The following is a 12573-nucleotide window of genomic DNA, read 5'->3' on the forward strand; positions in this document are numbered from 1 at the left end:
TTGTCTGGATGCAGACTGTATCATGTAGTGACTGGCCTGCAGGGCTGGGAGAGGGCTGAGGGCAAGAGTTGAAAAGAGGGAAGCCATGCAAGAGAGACATCAAGTAGGGCAGAAGCCACGGACAAACTGTCAAACTGCCTGGGGATAACAGTAGACATAAAGTGTGTACTGAAAAAGACTTCTGTTAAAAGAAGAATAAATGAGGTTTCAAGAAAAGTGGCCTCTTTATTGGACACACATGCTTGTTAAGGCAAACGGCCATCTCCTTTCAACAACAAACTGTGTGGCTGCAGCTCAATATAAACAGCATGTGGACAGGGTAAACAAGTCCTTTTACTGTTAAAGTAGACAATAATGTGTAACTTTGAATGTATATTGTTTGATTTCTTGTTGCCAGACACAGTGGTTCCATCATATTGTAAATGTCTGTCAGTTCTATGAGCCAAATGTGTCAATGTGATAGGTCAGAGGAGACTGGCCAGAGGAGTTCCAGCTACCAGGGGTACCCCCAATAACAGCTCAGTATTAAAGTGCTGCACAGAGAGGTGTTAGTAAATACTACTCTCAGGATACAGGTCTGCAGTGGACATGTGTGGACATCACCAAAACTCTCAATATGAAGTCAGAATTCAGTGTTAACGGCAGTGTTACCAGCTGTGTAGCAGTATGGAGGGGTGTTTTCTTGGTGCATGCATGGGTGATCAATGCCACGGCCTACTTAAGATTCGTTGATGAGCGGTTGTGTCCCTACATCCAGCAGATCTATGCGATAAGGCACAAAGCGTTCACCCCCTCTAGAAAATTACAGAAACTCAACAGAGAGTTCAGTTCACTGAAGATGCTTCAACATTCTCCAGAGTTCAATTAAAGAGCAGCTCTGGGATAGAATACCTTTCAATGGATGTAGACAATAGATGTTGTTACATAATAAATTTTACTTAGAACAGAGAATGATGACAGCTGATGCAGAAATGTGAAACTGCTTACTGAACCATCCCCTCCATCAACAGAAGAAACAGTTTGTGAAGGTCTAAATGAGATTTTAGAGTTACAGAATTTAAACTTTAAAAGTAGCCCATCACCCACTGGCATAAAACTGAACTTAAGTATTCTCACACTGTTCTGGCAGCCTGACTGGACAATTGTGTCTGATGGTACAGCTTCATCATCACATTCTTTTATTCTTTCAAGAGGCTCTCTCCATAGCGGTGGAGGTGGAGAATGGAAACGACAGGCCCATTAGCCATTGCCATAATGTAACTTACATGCAAGAGGCCTCAAATCCTCCTATGGATTATAAACTTCACATGGAAGCGTACAGCAGCAAAAACTAAGAGGATGAGAGTGTCTGTAATGTGTCTAGCAAGTAACTACAAGTTATATTCTAGCTTTTTAGTTTGGAATCAAAGGTTGCAGTTGAAGTTGTTGGCTCCTAAAGCACATTCTAGATTGCCCTCTGCTCTCACTGACAACTAACAGAGTTCTGGGAAGGATCTGTTTGTTTCACCATAACAAGACTAAACCTCCATAATCCATGCTAGCAGCTCTGTGAGGTTCTGCTTAGGCAGAGCAGTACTTTGAGCTTGATGTTAACATGCTCACAATGAACATGCTGACACGCTGATGTTATAGGTATAATGTCACCATTTTGTTAGCATGCCAACATTTACTAATTAGCACTAAACACAAAGTACAGCTGAGGCTGATGGGAATGTCAATAGGTTTGCATGTATTTGGTCATAAAGCAAAGTGAAATGACAATTTTGAGCAGTTGATGGAGCTACAGGAAAAGTCAGTGGATTGCCAAAGTAAGCAGGGTTCATTCTCTGTGCACCATGAATATATATAAACTATTCAGAGCAATCCATCCAAAAGTTGTTGAGATATTTCAGTTTGGATCAGGATGGTGGCATTGGAGGGACATTGCCATTAATACAGCCGCACTCTAACATGGCTAAAAATGCTACTCAGTCGTAAGGAAAATAGATTCAGCACATGAAAAGCAAACAGTTCTCACAAAACTATATCCAGGTTAGTGTGAGTATTCATGAAATTGAGAGCTTTCATTCAAACTGAAGGAGTTCCATTAGAAAGCAGTAAAAGCTGAGCATCTGATTCTGAGCCTGGCATCATGTGGCAAGATTAAAGCCAGGGCTGAACTATCTTTCTAGAGTTCTGAATCTATTGGGACATACAACCTAGTTTTATGCAATACTGCCTCTCTCTATTCCCCTTCCGTGACCCTGCATTTTACAGTGTACTCACACAGATACACAAACACACAATACACGTGGAAGAGAAGGTGACTCCAGTGGCTGTGCTGACTCATTCACAGTGAGTGCACGTAGGCCATTTAAACATGTAATTTGTAGACACTTTACCTCAAATCACCATGAAATAACATGTCTGGGAGATCCTGTCAGAGTTAGCAGTATTCTCTCCTGAGCTGAATGGGTCACAGAATGTTATTTGTCACAATTATACAGCTACAGGTAAACCTACAAATGGTAATGTAAATTTTAAGACTCGAGTTTAAGTAGAAAGTGGAAGTGGAGGTGGAAAATCCTGTCGCTTTCAGTGTTGCCAGTTACCTCTCTGCATAACCAAACATGTCAATCTGACACATGAAAAATATAAAGGGATACTGATTGAGCTACTGAAACAAACAAAATATTCAAATCTATGGAATCTATTAACCTCTTTCTCACCAGCAACTGTTCGACAAAACGGCTGAGAAAAAAGCCATCTGACAAAACAACTGGCAGGTTACCAGACAAATATTCTGTGAGATACCAGTATCTTCAGAAAAAATAGCTGCACAAGTGCTGCTCTGAATGCTGGCACTGTCCTCTTTGGCCTTCTGTGAGTATGAGATCCTAATGTTTCCACAACAAAACCTCGACTGACTCAAATCCTCCTTTGGCAAGGTTTTTTATTATGGAACTGAAAGAATATGTCTTCCAGCAGAAGGCCTAACGCCAGCCTGAGCTCAAGTCCTAACCCTGTCTCTGTCCAGTACACTGTATGCAACGTCTGTAAGCCCTGATGCAGACTGCAGAACTAACATAAACATACTCCTGGACTTCAACAGGTGACACAACTTTAACAATAACCGATGACAGGTGGCAGTACTGAAAATGATATTTCTTTGCATATGTCCATATCTATATGCATCTTTTACTTCCTGAATGCACTGGGAACATACACAACTCCACAAAAATTGGTTATCATGTAGCAATGCAGACACGTAAGTTAAATGACCACCATGATGAACACAAACGTTTTATCAGAGGAAGCACTCTCTGAATGCTCAACTGAGCAGCAGTGTTTTCATTCATCAAAAATATATCATGTCAGAATCATTTGGGCAAAATAAACAGAATACATTTGTGACCAATTCACTAAACAAGCAAAAAGCTTTGGTTGAGGCAAGATTATGGAGAGAATATACTTATTAACACAGGGAACAAATGCAGATTAATTAATCCCTTAACAAACAAAGAAGATGTGAGTTTAGCGTGGGGTTGTGTTCACTCAAGAAGAAGCAGGAGCTGTGCTGAATACTGAAACCAAAGAGCAGCAAACAACCAAGCAAAACAAAAAGACAATGACGCTTGAAAGCAATATGAAAACCACAAAGGGTAAGACAGTCATGCTGCTCTGTGCCAGTATGAGCACTCAGCACACACAGCTGGGATAATAAACGGAGAGCCCATCTACTGACTGCAGACAATTCACATTAGCTGAGAGCTTCCTTTATGCAGTGAATGAATAGATGAATTCTGTGGCGTAACCTGAGTTACATCACCAAATAATCTGCAGGTGAAGTAGATCTGAGCTTTTTAACAAACCATCGAGCCCTGCCCTCCCAACAGCAACGTGTAATAAATTTAGCTGACTGCTGACCTCTACTGGTTTCTTAACATAATGACGTTGTCTGACAGAGAAAGATAGAGATCTTAGCATACATGCAATCTTTATGATGAAATGCCGAAATTCAGCAGGCCATTTCTCTTTCAAACCCTCATATGCATTTTTTAAAAGCAAAAATACTTTTCATATTAATGTGGAACTGTCATAACAACTAAAATGACCATCTTTTCATTCTTTAAACCAGTTATTCCTGTGCATCCTCTACATGCATTTGGTGAGTTTAAGAACAACAGCTGATTAAACATGACATAGGCGTTCTATCTTTATATGCAAATAGAGCATGGTCAACAGCTCTGTGAATCCTAGAATCAGTTTTGTTCCCTTTTAAGGAGTACTCCAGCTATTTAGTATTGCACTCACAGAAATATAAGTGACATATTGAAAAAGTCCATAGTGTGGCTCAAACACCAAAATCACAGGACTTCTTTCAAATTCCCCCACGTTCAGGTTGGAATGCAGACTTTGTTTCAAAATCTAACAACCGTAATGACACCATTAAGGTTATTTTTTTCAAACTTTTAAGAGGCACAGAAGACACTGTGCAACTCTTCTCACAGGTTGTGTAATATTCAAGCAAACTGAACTACCTCTGTGTAAAATCTGTGGAGTGTTCCATTAATGGCTTTAATCCTCACTGATTCTAAACTGTAGTGTTCACATTAAACTATTTGGTCTTTTTCTCAAAAATACGCCACAGTTAATTACCATACTTGCTTTTATCCAGAGAGTGCAAACATACTCTAACATCACAGTCTCAACAGAGTCTGTAGGGTTCCTTCAAGGTAGATGAGCATCTTAGCTATGAAAAGCCTACTGGTTATGGCATTTTTAAGACATTCAAGTTCCTAGTAGCTGATGGCCATATTTTGATTCTACGGAAAAAAGATAAAGAGACACAAAACAACTTGTATGGGAAAGGAACTGATGCAAAAAGGATCTGAGCTGCTAGCACAGTGTGTTGCAAATAAAGTCAGAGGGGGGAAATCTGTGAGGGCATTAATCACCTCAATTTCAAAAAAGACTACAGCAGTTACTTGCTTAATGGAAGGCAGACAAGCAGCAGTTAGATCTCCAAGTAACTTCAACCAATGCTACAAAAAAACCAAACAAACAAACAAAAGAGCCCCTCAGTCATCTGCGGTGTGTGAAGCTGGAGTGAATGAGGTCGTGCTGGATTGGGCCTTCAAGAAGATATCAAACAAATGCAAATGATCAACCATTTTTATGATATCAACAGTGAAACCGATGAATTCTGCTTGATGCCAATTGGAAGAGACATGTGAGTCATACTTGTGTCTTCATGAACATCATCGTTCTATTTCTTACCCAACACTGCAGGGGAATAACTAGAGAGAACATAAGTCTTTGAAAAAAATGAGAAGTTCAAAGCTTCGTCAACACCATGATTGACATCCATGGCGCGCTAATCTTATACAGCCACTTCCAACAACATTTTCAAGCCACACTGGGGACGTAAACACACTGCTCTGAGTGTAATCTCTGCAACCTCAGGTTGAATTGTTCATCACTTGGGATAGATGAGATTAGACTTTACATCAATGTGGTGATGTTCAGAGAAAGCTTTATGGCCTTTACCTGAATTGTGCCAAAGTCCACGTTTTCATAGTGGAAGTGAGCGCACTCTGCCAGTTTCGGGAAGTGGCCCTTGGTGAAGCAAAGTCTGAAAACATAACACACACATACAGTTTGGTTAGCACTTCATCCTCTGCTCATGATAACACCTCTCAGTGTGTGTGACTAGTATAAGAAGGAGAGTGCAGTGCAAGCAGAGGGAGCGAAAGGAGGAGGAAGACACAGAAATAGACTTATGGAATGGAAGGAACTCGAGCAGGAAACAGAGGTGATAAACAGCCAGTTAAGTGCGATAAATAGAGATGAACAGAGGGAAGGAGAGATGTGAGAGAGGTGGAGGAGACAGGCAGAGGCAGGTGTGTGTGTGTGTGTCTACTCACTTCTTGACATTCTTGACCTTCATGCTGGCTGTGCTGCTGCTGCAGGAGCGCATGAGGGGCTCCGTCCTCAGCTCAGGGATCTCTGCACTCCTTGCCTAAACACACAAACAAGTACTAACATCAGCGAGTTGGGCTATTTTCTATGTAAGTTTTGCAGCAGAAGACTTTTAACTTCAAATAGATTCAAGTGAGTTGGCTCTAAACATCATCTGATTGCTCAAAGGAAGATGAAATCTCTTTTCTCGGGCTTTGTGGTGTTTGAGTGAATTGTCTTGTGAACAGGATGATAACCGAATACATGAGATGGTGAAGTGGTGCGGTTCAACTGATTTAAATCAACTGCCACTTTATTCAGAACTAAACTGGCAGGCAAGCCAGTAAGCAGATCTCATACCAAACTTGTATGAAATAAAACCAATGGCAAAGAAGTGTAAGTTTGTTTCCAAATGTAGATCAAGAGGCTGCGTGAAGTCAGTGAGGTCAAGTGGTAAATTGTAAAAGCTATTTGGCTTTTAACTTGTTATGACAGTGTTCCGTCAAAGCTATAGTGCATCCCACCGTTGTATTTCAGTATATTTAAGTTGTTTTAATGTCCCATTACCTAGTAGTGGAAGTAAAATACATTTCTTTCATTCTGCATACTTGCTTGATATTTACCAAATATATGAAAAGAACAAAATTTTTTTCATTTTTATATCAAAACCCCTCCATTTCCTCTACCTTTACAATGGTATAATATATTTGATGACTCATCTGGACCTTAGGGCGTTTACATAAACTCATCAAGTGTGATTTGGGGCAACTAGGTAACCTGTTCATCATATTGAAACTGCCTTGACCATTGGCTTGCCAAATGTGGCCTGTAGTACTCTAGGTAGCAAAACAATATTTTAGTTGGAGATGTGCCTTGTCAAACATTTCCAAAGAATGTGGAAGAGGTGTAATTAATAAATTTCTGCTTCATCCTCCTCCCTCTCTTTCGTTTGAGGGTGGCCACTCTGTTGCAGCAGTGGGGGGGTGGGGGGACACAGAGGGCTCCAGCAAAAACAAAATGCAGGACAAAAAAGTTGAAGGAGTTCAACCTTTGCTGGAGAGCAGCACAAAGTCATCAGACAAAGCACTGCCACGTCACCAGACAAAGCACTGCCACGTCACCAGACAAAGCACTGCCACGTCACCAGACAAAGCACTGCCACGTCACCAGACAAAGCACTGCCACGTCACCAGACAAAGCACTGCAACCTCATCAGACAAAGCACTGCGACATCACCAGACAAAGCACTGCGACGTCACCAGACAAAGCACTGCGACGTCACCAGACAAAGCACTGCGACCTCATCAGACAAAGCACTGCGACGTCACCAGACAAAGCACTGCAACCTCATCAGACAAATCACTGCGACATCACCAGACAAAGCACTGCGACGTCATCAGACAAAGCACTGCCACGTCACCAGACAAAGCACTGCCACGTCACCAGACAAAGCACTGCCATGTCACTAGACAAAGCACTGCCACGTCACCAGACAAAGCACTGCAACCTCATCAGACAAAGCACTGCGACATCACCAGACAAAGCACTGCGACGTCACCAGACAAAGCACTGCGACGTCACCAGACAAAGCACTGCGACCTCATCAGACAAAGCACTGCGACCTCATCAGACAAAGCACTGCAACGTCACCAGACAAAGCACTTCAACCTCACCAGACAAAGCACTGCGACGTCACCAGACAAAGCACTGCGACGTCACCAGACAAAGCACTGCGAGCTCATCAGACAAATCACTGCGACGTCACCAGACAAAGCACTGCAACCTCATCAGACAAAGCACTGCAACCTCATCAGACAAAGCACTGCGACGTCATCAGTGCTTTGTCTGGTGACACTGCGACGTCACCAGACAAAGCACTGCAACCTCATCAGACAAAGCACTGCAACCTCATCAGACAAAGCACTGCGACGTCATCAGTGCTTTGTCTGGTGACACTGCGACGTCACCAGACAAAGCACTGCAACCTCATCAGACAAAGCACTGCAACCTCATCAGACAAATCACTGCGACATCACCAGACAAAGCACTGCGACGTCATCAGACAAAGCACTGCCACGTCACCAGACAAAGCACTGCAACCTCATCAGACAAAGCACTGCCACGTCACCAGATAAAGCACTGCCACGTCACCAGACAAAGCATTGCCACGTCACCAGACAAAGCACTGCCACATCACCAGACAAAGCACTGCGATGTCATCAGGCAAAGCACTGCAACCTCATCAGACAAAGCACTGCCACGTCACCAGACAAAGCACTGCAACCTCATCAGACAAAGCACTGCGACATCACCAGACAAAGCACTGCGACGTCACCAGACAAAGCACTGCGACGTCACCAGACAAAGCACTGCAACCTCATCAGACAAATCACTGCGACGTCACCAGACAAAGCACTGCAACCTCATCAGACAAAGCACTGCAACCTCATCAGACAAAGCACTGCGATGTCATCAGTGCTTTGTCTGGTGACACTGCGACGTCACCAGACAAAGCACTGCAACCTCATCAGACAAAGCACTGCAACCTCATCAGACAAATCACTGCGACGTCACCAGACAAAGCACTGCGACGTCATCAGACAAAGCACTGCCACGTCACCAGACAAAGCACTGCCACGTCACCAGACAAAGCACTGCAATGTCATCAGGCAAAGCACTGCAACCTCATCAGACAAAGCACTGCCACGTCACCAGATAAAGCACTGCCACGTCACCAGACAAAGCATTGCCACGTCACCAGACAAAGCACTGCCACGTCACCAGACAAAGCACTGCAACCTCATCAGACAAAGCACTGCCACGTCACCAGACAAGCACTGCCACGTCACCAGACAAAGCACTGCAACCTCATCAGACAAAGCACTGCAACCTCATCAGACAAAGCACTGCATTGACCAGTCGAATAATGCAAACGTACATTCCTTGCAGATTTTGTGACATGTACTTCAGCTGTTTGCCTCACCATCATTATTCTGAAAGATAAAATAATTGCTAGCATGATAACTAAGTTGTAAAATCCATCCTCATAATAATGTAACCCTGTACTATAACTCTCTGTGCCATGTTCTGGCAACTGATAAACCTTCAAACACATGGATCTCGGGCGGGACTTCTTGGATTGTATTTCATATTCACACAGATACCTGAAGTGACACACCCCCTGGTCTGAGCGTGCCCTACCAAGGCCGGCGACGGAGGTGTGGGCACAATATCTTAATATCTCATTATCATATTCATTTCTAAGATACGTATATTGGATCGAGGCCTGATTTGCTGAAGGCATGACAGGACCACACAGGCAGGAACAATAAAGACCGAGACACCCCTGATGTCTACTACTTCACAAGGTGTGTTGGCTCCATACTGCATATGCAGTGTTATTAAACAATTAGATTTCACCTTGCTCTGTGCAGAGCATAGTTCTTTGCTTGCTCATTCAACTTCCTTCTTGCTTGTAGTATATTTGCTGTTATAGATTGGCAAATGCCTTTTCACTGCATTGTTGGAGCACAAATCTTGTTTGTTCGTTGGCTTCATACCAGGAGTGACCCTGCTCATTTCAGTTTTGTCCTACAGGAGATTAGAAAGCTCTCACCAGTCACATGGAGGAGTCTGAGCATCAAGATTGATATTGATAAGAATAGCTTTCAATTACATTTTCAAATCGCACTGGCATGAATAGGCACCCTATTCAGTATTAGGCCAAAACATTCACCCCACATGAACAACCTTCCTTAACAAAGCCACTCACTTGTTTCAGTTATCTTTAATTAAGAGTAAAAATAAAATGCAGCTGGGGTCAACGAAACATTTACATGGCCCAGGGAATAGATTTTGGTGCAAGCAGATTTTATCAGTTTATATCCTAGTGGAATCTTCATCTCAGTAATCTGACAGCAGGTTGTTTGAAGACACCCATGTGACAAAATAACTTCAGATGATGATGAAGAAATACAAAGTGGCCAAGTGAAGTGTGGATAAGATAAAATCAAGGTGGACCAGATCTGTGGAACTTTCCTGTATTCAGCCAGTACCTTTACAGCCAGACGGTCGGTGACAGTAAAGGTGGTATGCAGATGAGGTTGTAGTTTTTAAGACAGCCGAGACAGTCTACACCACCTCTATCTGAGGTGTTAACTGGATCAGGCTGACATAGGTGGACAAGGGACAGCAGTTGTTTAGACACAGCAGTCACTTTACTGGCTCATATACAGTATGACCCATCGAAAGACAAATCTATGCTGTTTAAAACATTTTTCAGCAAACTTTCTCTGGTTCCAATTTTCTCATTTGAACTGGAACTTATGCTGCCTTATTTGTTTTTTGTTATAATAAACTGAATAGCTCAGGGTATTGGACTGGTGTTTTTTTTTTAACACATCACCTTGGACTTATAGACTTGTAGACTATTAAGGGTTTTTTTCAGTAATTTCTGACATTTTATACTCAGAGTGACAGATCAATCAATCCACAAGGCAAATTTACAGATGAAAATAAGCATGTGTGCGTGCATGCATGCATGTGTGTGTGTGTGTGTAACCAAAAACAGCCACAGGCATATTCTGAATGCTTTCCTGACTGTGTGGCTCTGATGCTGTAAATGAATGTGAAAGCTTTGAACTTGTTGAAACCTATTCCTAGGCATGATCTAAATGCTGTACCATCATGGCAAATCTTGAACTTTTGAAAAAATTTTACTGTTCATTTGATCATTATGTCGCAGGAATGCTCTGCAGTCGACACAGAATATGATCTATTCTACACAGCGCAACAGGGCGTTGGTGTGACAGCTTATACTAAGTTGCTTAGCGCTCCTCATCACCTCCTCGAACCACCGGAGACATACATAATGCATGCCACTCCAGTGCAGAGTCCCTCTCGTATCAAATATTGAACAAAGAATAGCAGACATGCAGTATTAAAAGCCCCGCCTCTGTGATCAATATTCATTAGCCTGGAGAGATTGTTGTTTCTCTTTCTCTCTGATGCCCGATCGAAGTGAGCACTTGCTCCAACCATGCGCCAACCATGGGTGGCTCGACATGTTACCATGGAGACGGCCTCATTTTCACTGTGCTGTTGATGCAAGAAGCAAGACCCACACCAAAGATGGGAGGAAAGGAAATGATGAATGATGTTGTCTGGTGAATGGAATCCAGCATAGAGAGATGGGCTGAAATAAACAGATGATACAGGAGTATACAGATGGCAGGTAGATGACGATCTATGTAAAGAGCTTGGAGTAGGGTAGCTTAAGAACGCCAACAGTCACCTGCATTAATCATGAATGTGTGATAGTATTTCAGGAACAGAGGACACAGCTAATCAACCTGCTGTGTTAAAAACAGACACTGATAAGAATGTGACAGGTAGCAAACAGCTGATCAAGTGCTCACTGGATGTGACATGTCAGGAATGACAATGTAACATCACACCAGGATGAGATTTAGTTGACCTGGGATGAGGGCAGGACATTGATGAATGCACCAGATATACTCAAAACAGAGACCATCTGTCAATGTTTGTGTCTATGCAAAACATCACAATGACTTTTTGTGTATCTCACCATGGCACTGATGGTCTCCTCCCAATCAGGTCTCTCTCTGGGATGGATGTGAGCGAGCTCAGGCACAATATCGTCGTCCTCCAAATGACGTCCAGTCCTCAGGCCCCTACAACCAACACACGCACACGCGCACGCACACGCACAAACACACACACACACACAAAACTTAATTCATTTTAATTTCACAAGACATTTGAAAGGCATTTGTCTAACCAACAGTCCAAATAAAGAGATATTATTTACTTCATATATAATGACTCCAACAATTCAACTGTCAACGTAGCTGCATATTGATTTACTTGCAATCCACTAATTGATTCATTGTTTCAGCTCTACTTAGTTTGATGTCAAAGCAGGTTCAAATTTGTGTGTCAAATGTTAAGTCATAACTTGAAACTCAGTGTTGCAAGTACCATGGTAACCACAAAATATGATAAATATAAAAAACAAAATATTTGTGATACACAGCAAATATCAAAGTAATTAAGCACAGAGCATTTAGCGATGGACAGTTATTTCATTAGTCAATCATCAGATTGATGTGAATTTTTGGAAGCTTACATCCCTAATTTCAACTTCAAATGTCACATGTGTGTATTTGCTGCTGCTTTTGTCTGATTTATCATTGTAAATGCAATATCTTTGGAATTTAACAGAGGAAAAGACCTGTTTTGGGGCAGGTAGAATAGTCTGTAGCTGCTCTAAAACAAAGGGGTCTAGCAGTGTTTGCTAGATGACAGCATCTAGCAAACACTGAAACAACGTCTCTGCATTAAGGGACTTAAGGGCCAGGGAGTCTGAGTCAAGATGCGGGGAAGTAAAGTTTAGTAATAAGCCATTTTCTGTGTTCCCCGTTGTCCAAAAACCTCCACTAATTGGACTAAATGGACTGCCGACCACTCAAAGCGCTTTACAACACAAGCCTGCATTCACCCATTCACACATGGAAGCTAGGCCACCTGCTCATTACGAGCATTAACACACTCACACACTGATGCACAACATCAGGAGCAATGGGGGCAACTTGGGGTTCAATATCTTTCCCA

General features: G+C 42.4%; 1 protein-coding gene across 1 annotated transcript in view; it reads right to left on the reverse strand.

Annotated features, from left to right (window-relative positions):
- The window catches only part of arhgap32b (Rho GTPase activating protein 32b), a 102245-nt gene that overhangs the window by 50859 nt on the left and 38813 nt on the right, over nucleotides 1–12573 (reverse strand). The window contains exons 3-5 of the mRNA XM_041951729.1: nucleotides 11528–11633; nucleotides 5907–6001; nucleotides 5530–5614 (exon numbers count right to left, since the gene is read on the reverse strand). Coding sequence (XP_041807663.1) covers nucleotides 5530–5614; nucleotides 5907–6001; nucleotides 11528–11633 — 286 coding nt within the window. The remainder of the gene's footprint in view (nucleotides 1–5529; nucleotides 5615–5906; nucleotides 6002–11527; nucleotides 11634–12573) is intronic.

The sequence above is a fragment of the Chelmon rostratus genome, chromosome 14 (assembly GCF_017976325.1).
Source record: "Chelmon rostratus isolate fCheRos1 chromosome 14, fCheRos1.pri, whole genome shotgun sequence".
Taxonomy (NCBI): Eukaryota; Metazoa; Chordata; class Actinopteri; order Chaetodontiformes; family Chaetodontidae; genus Chelmon; species Chelmon rostratus.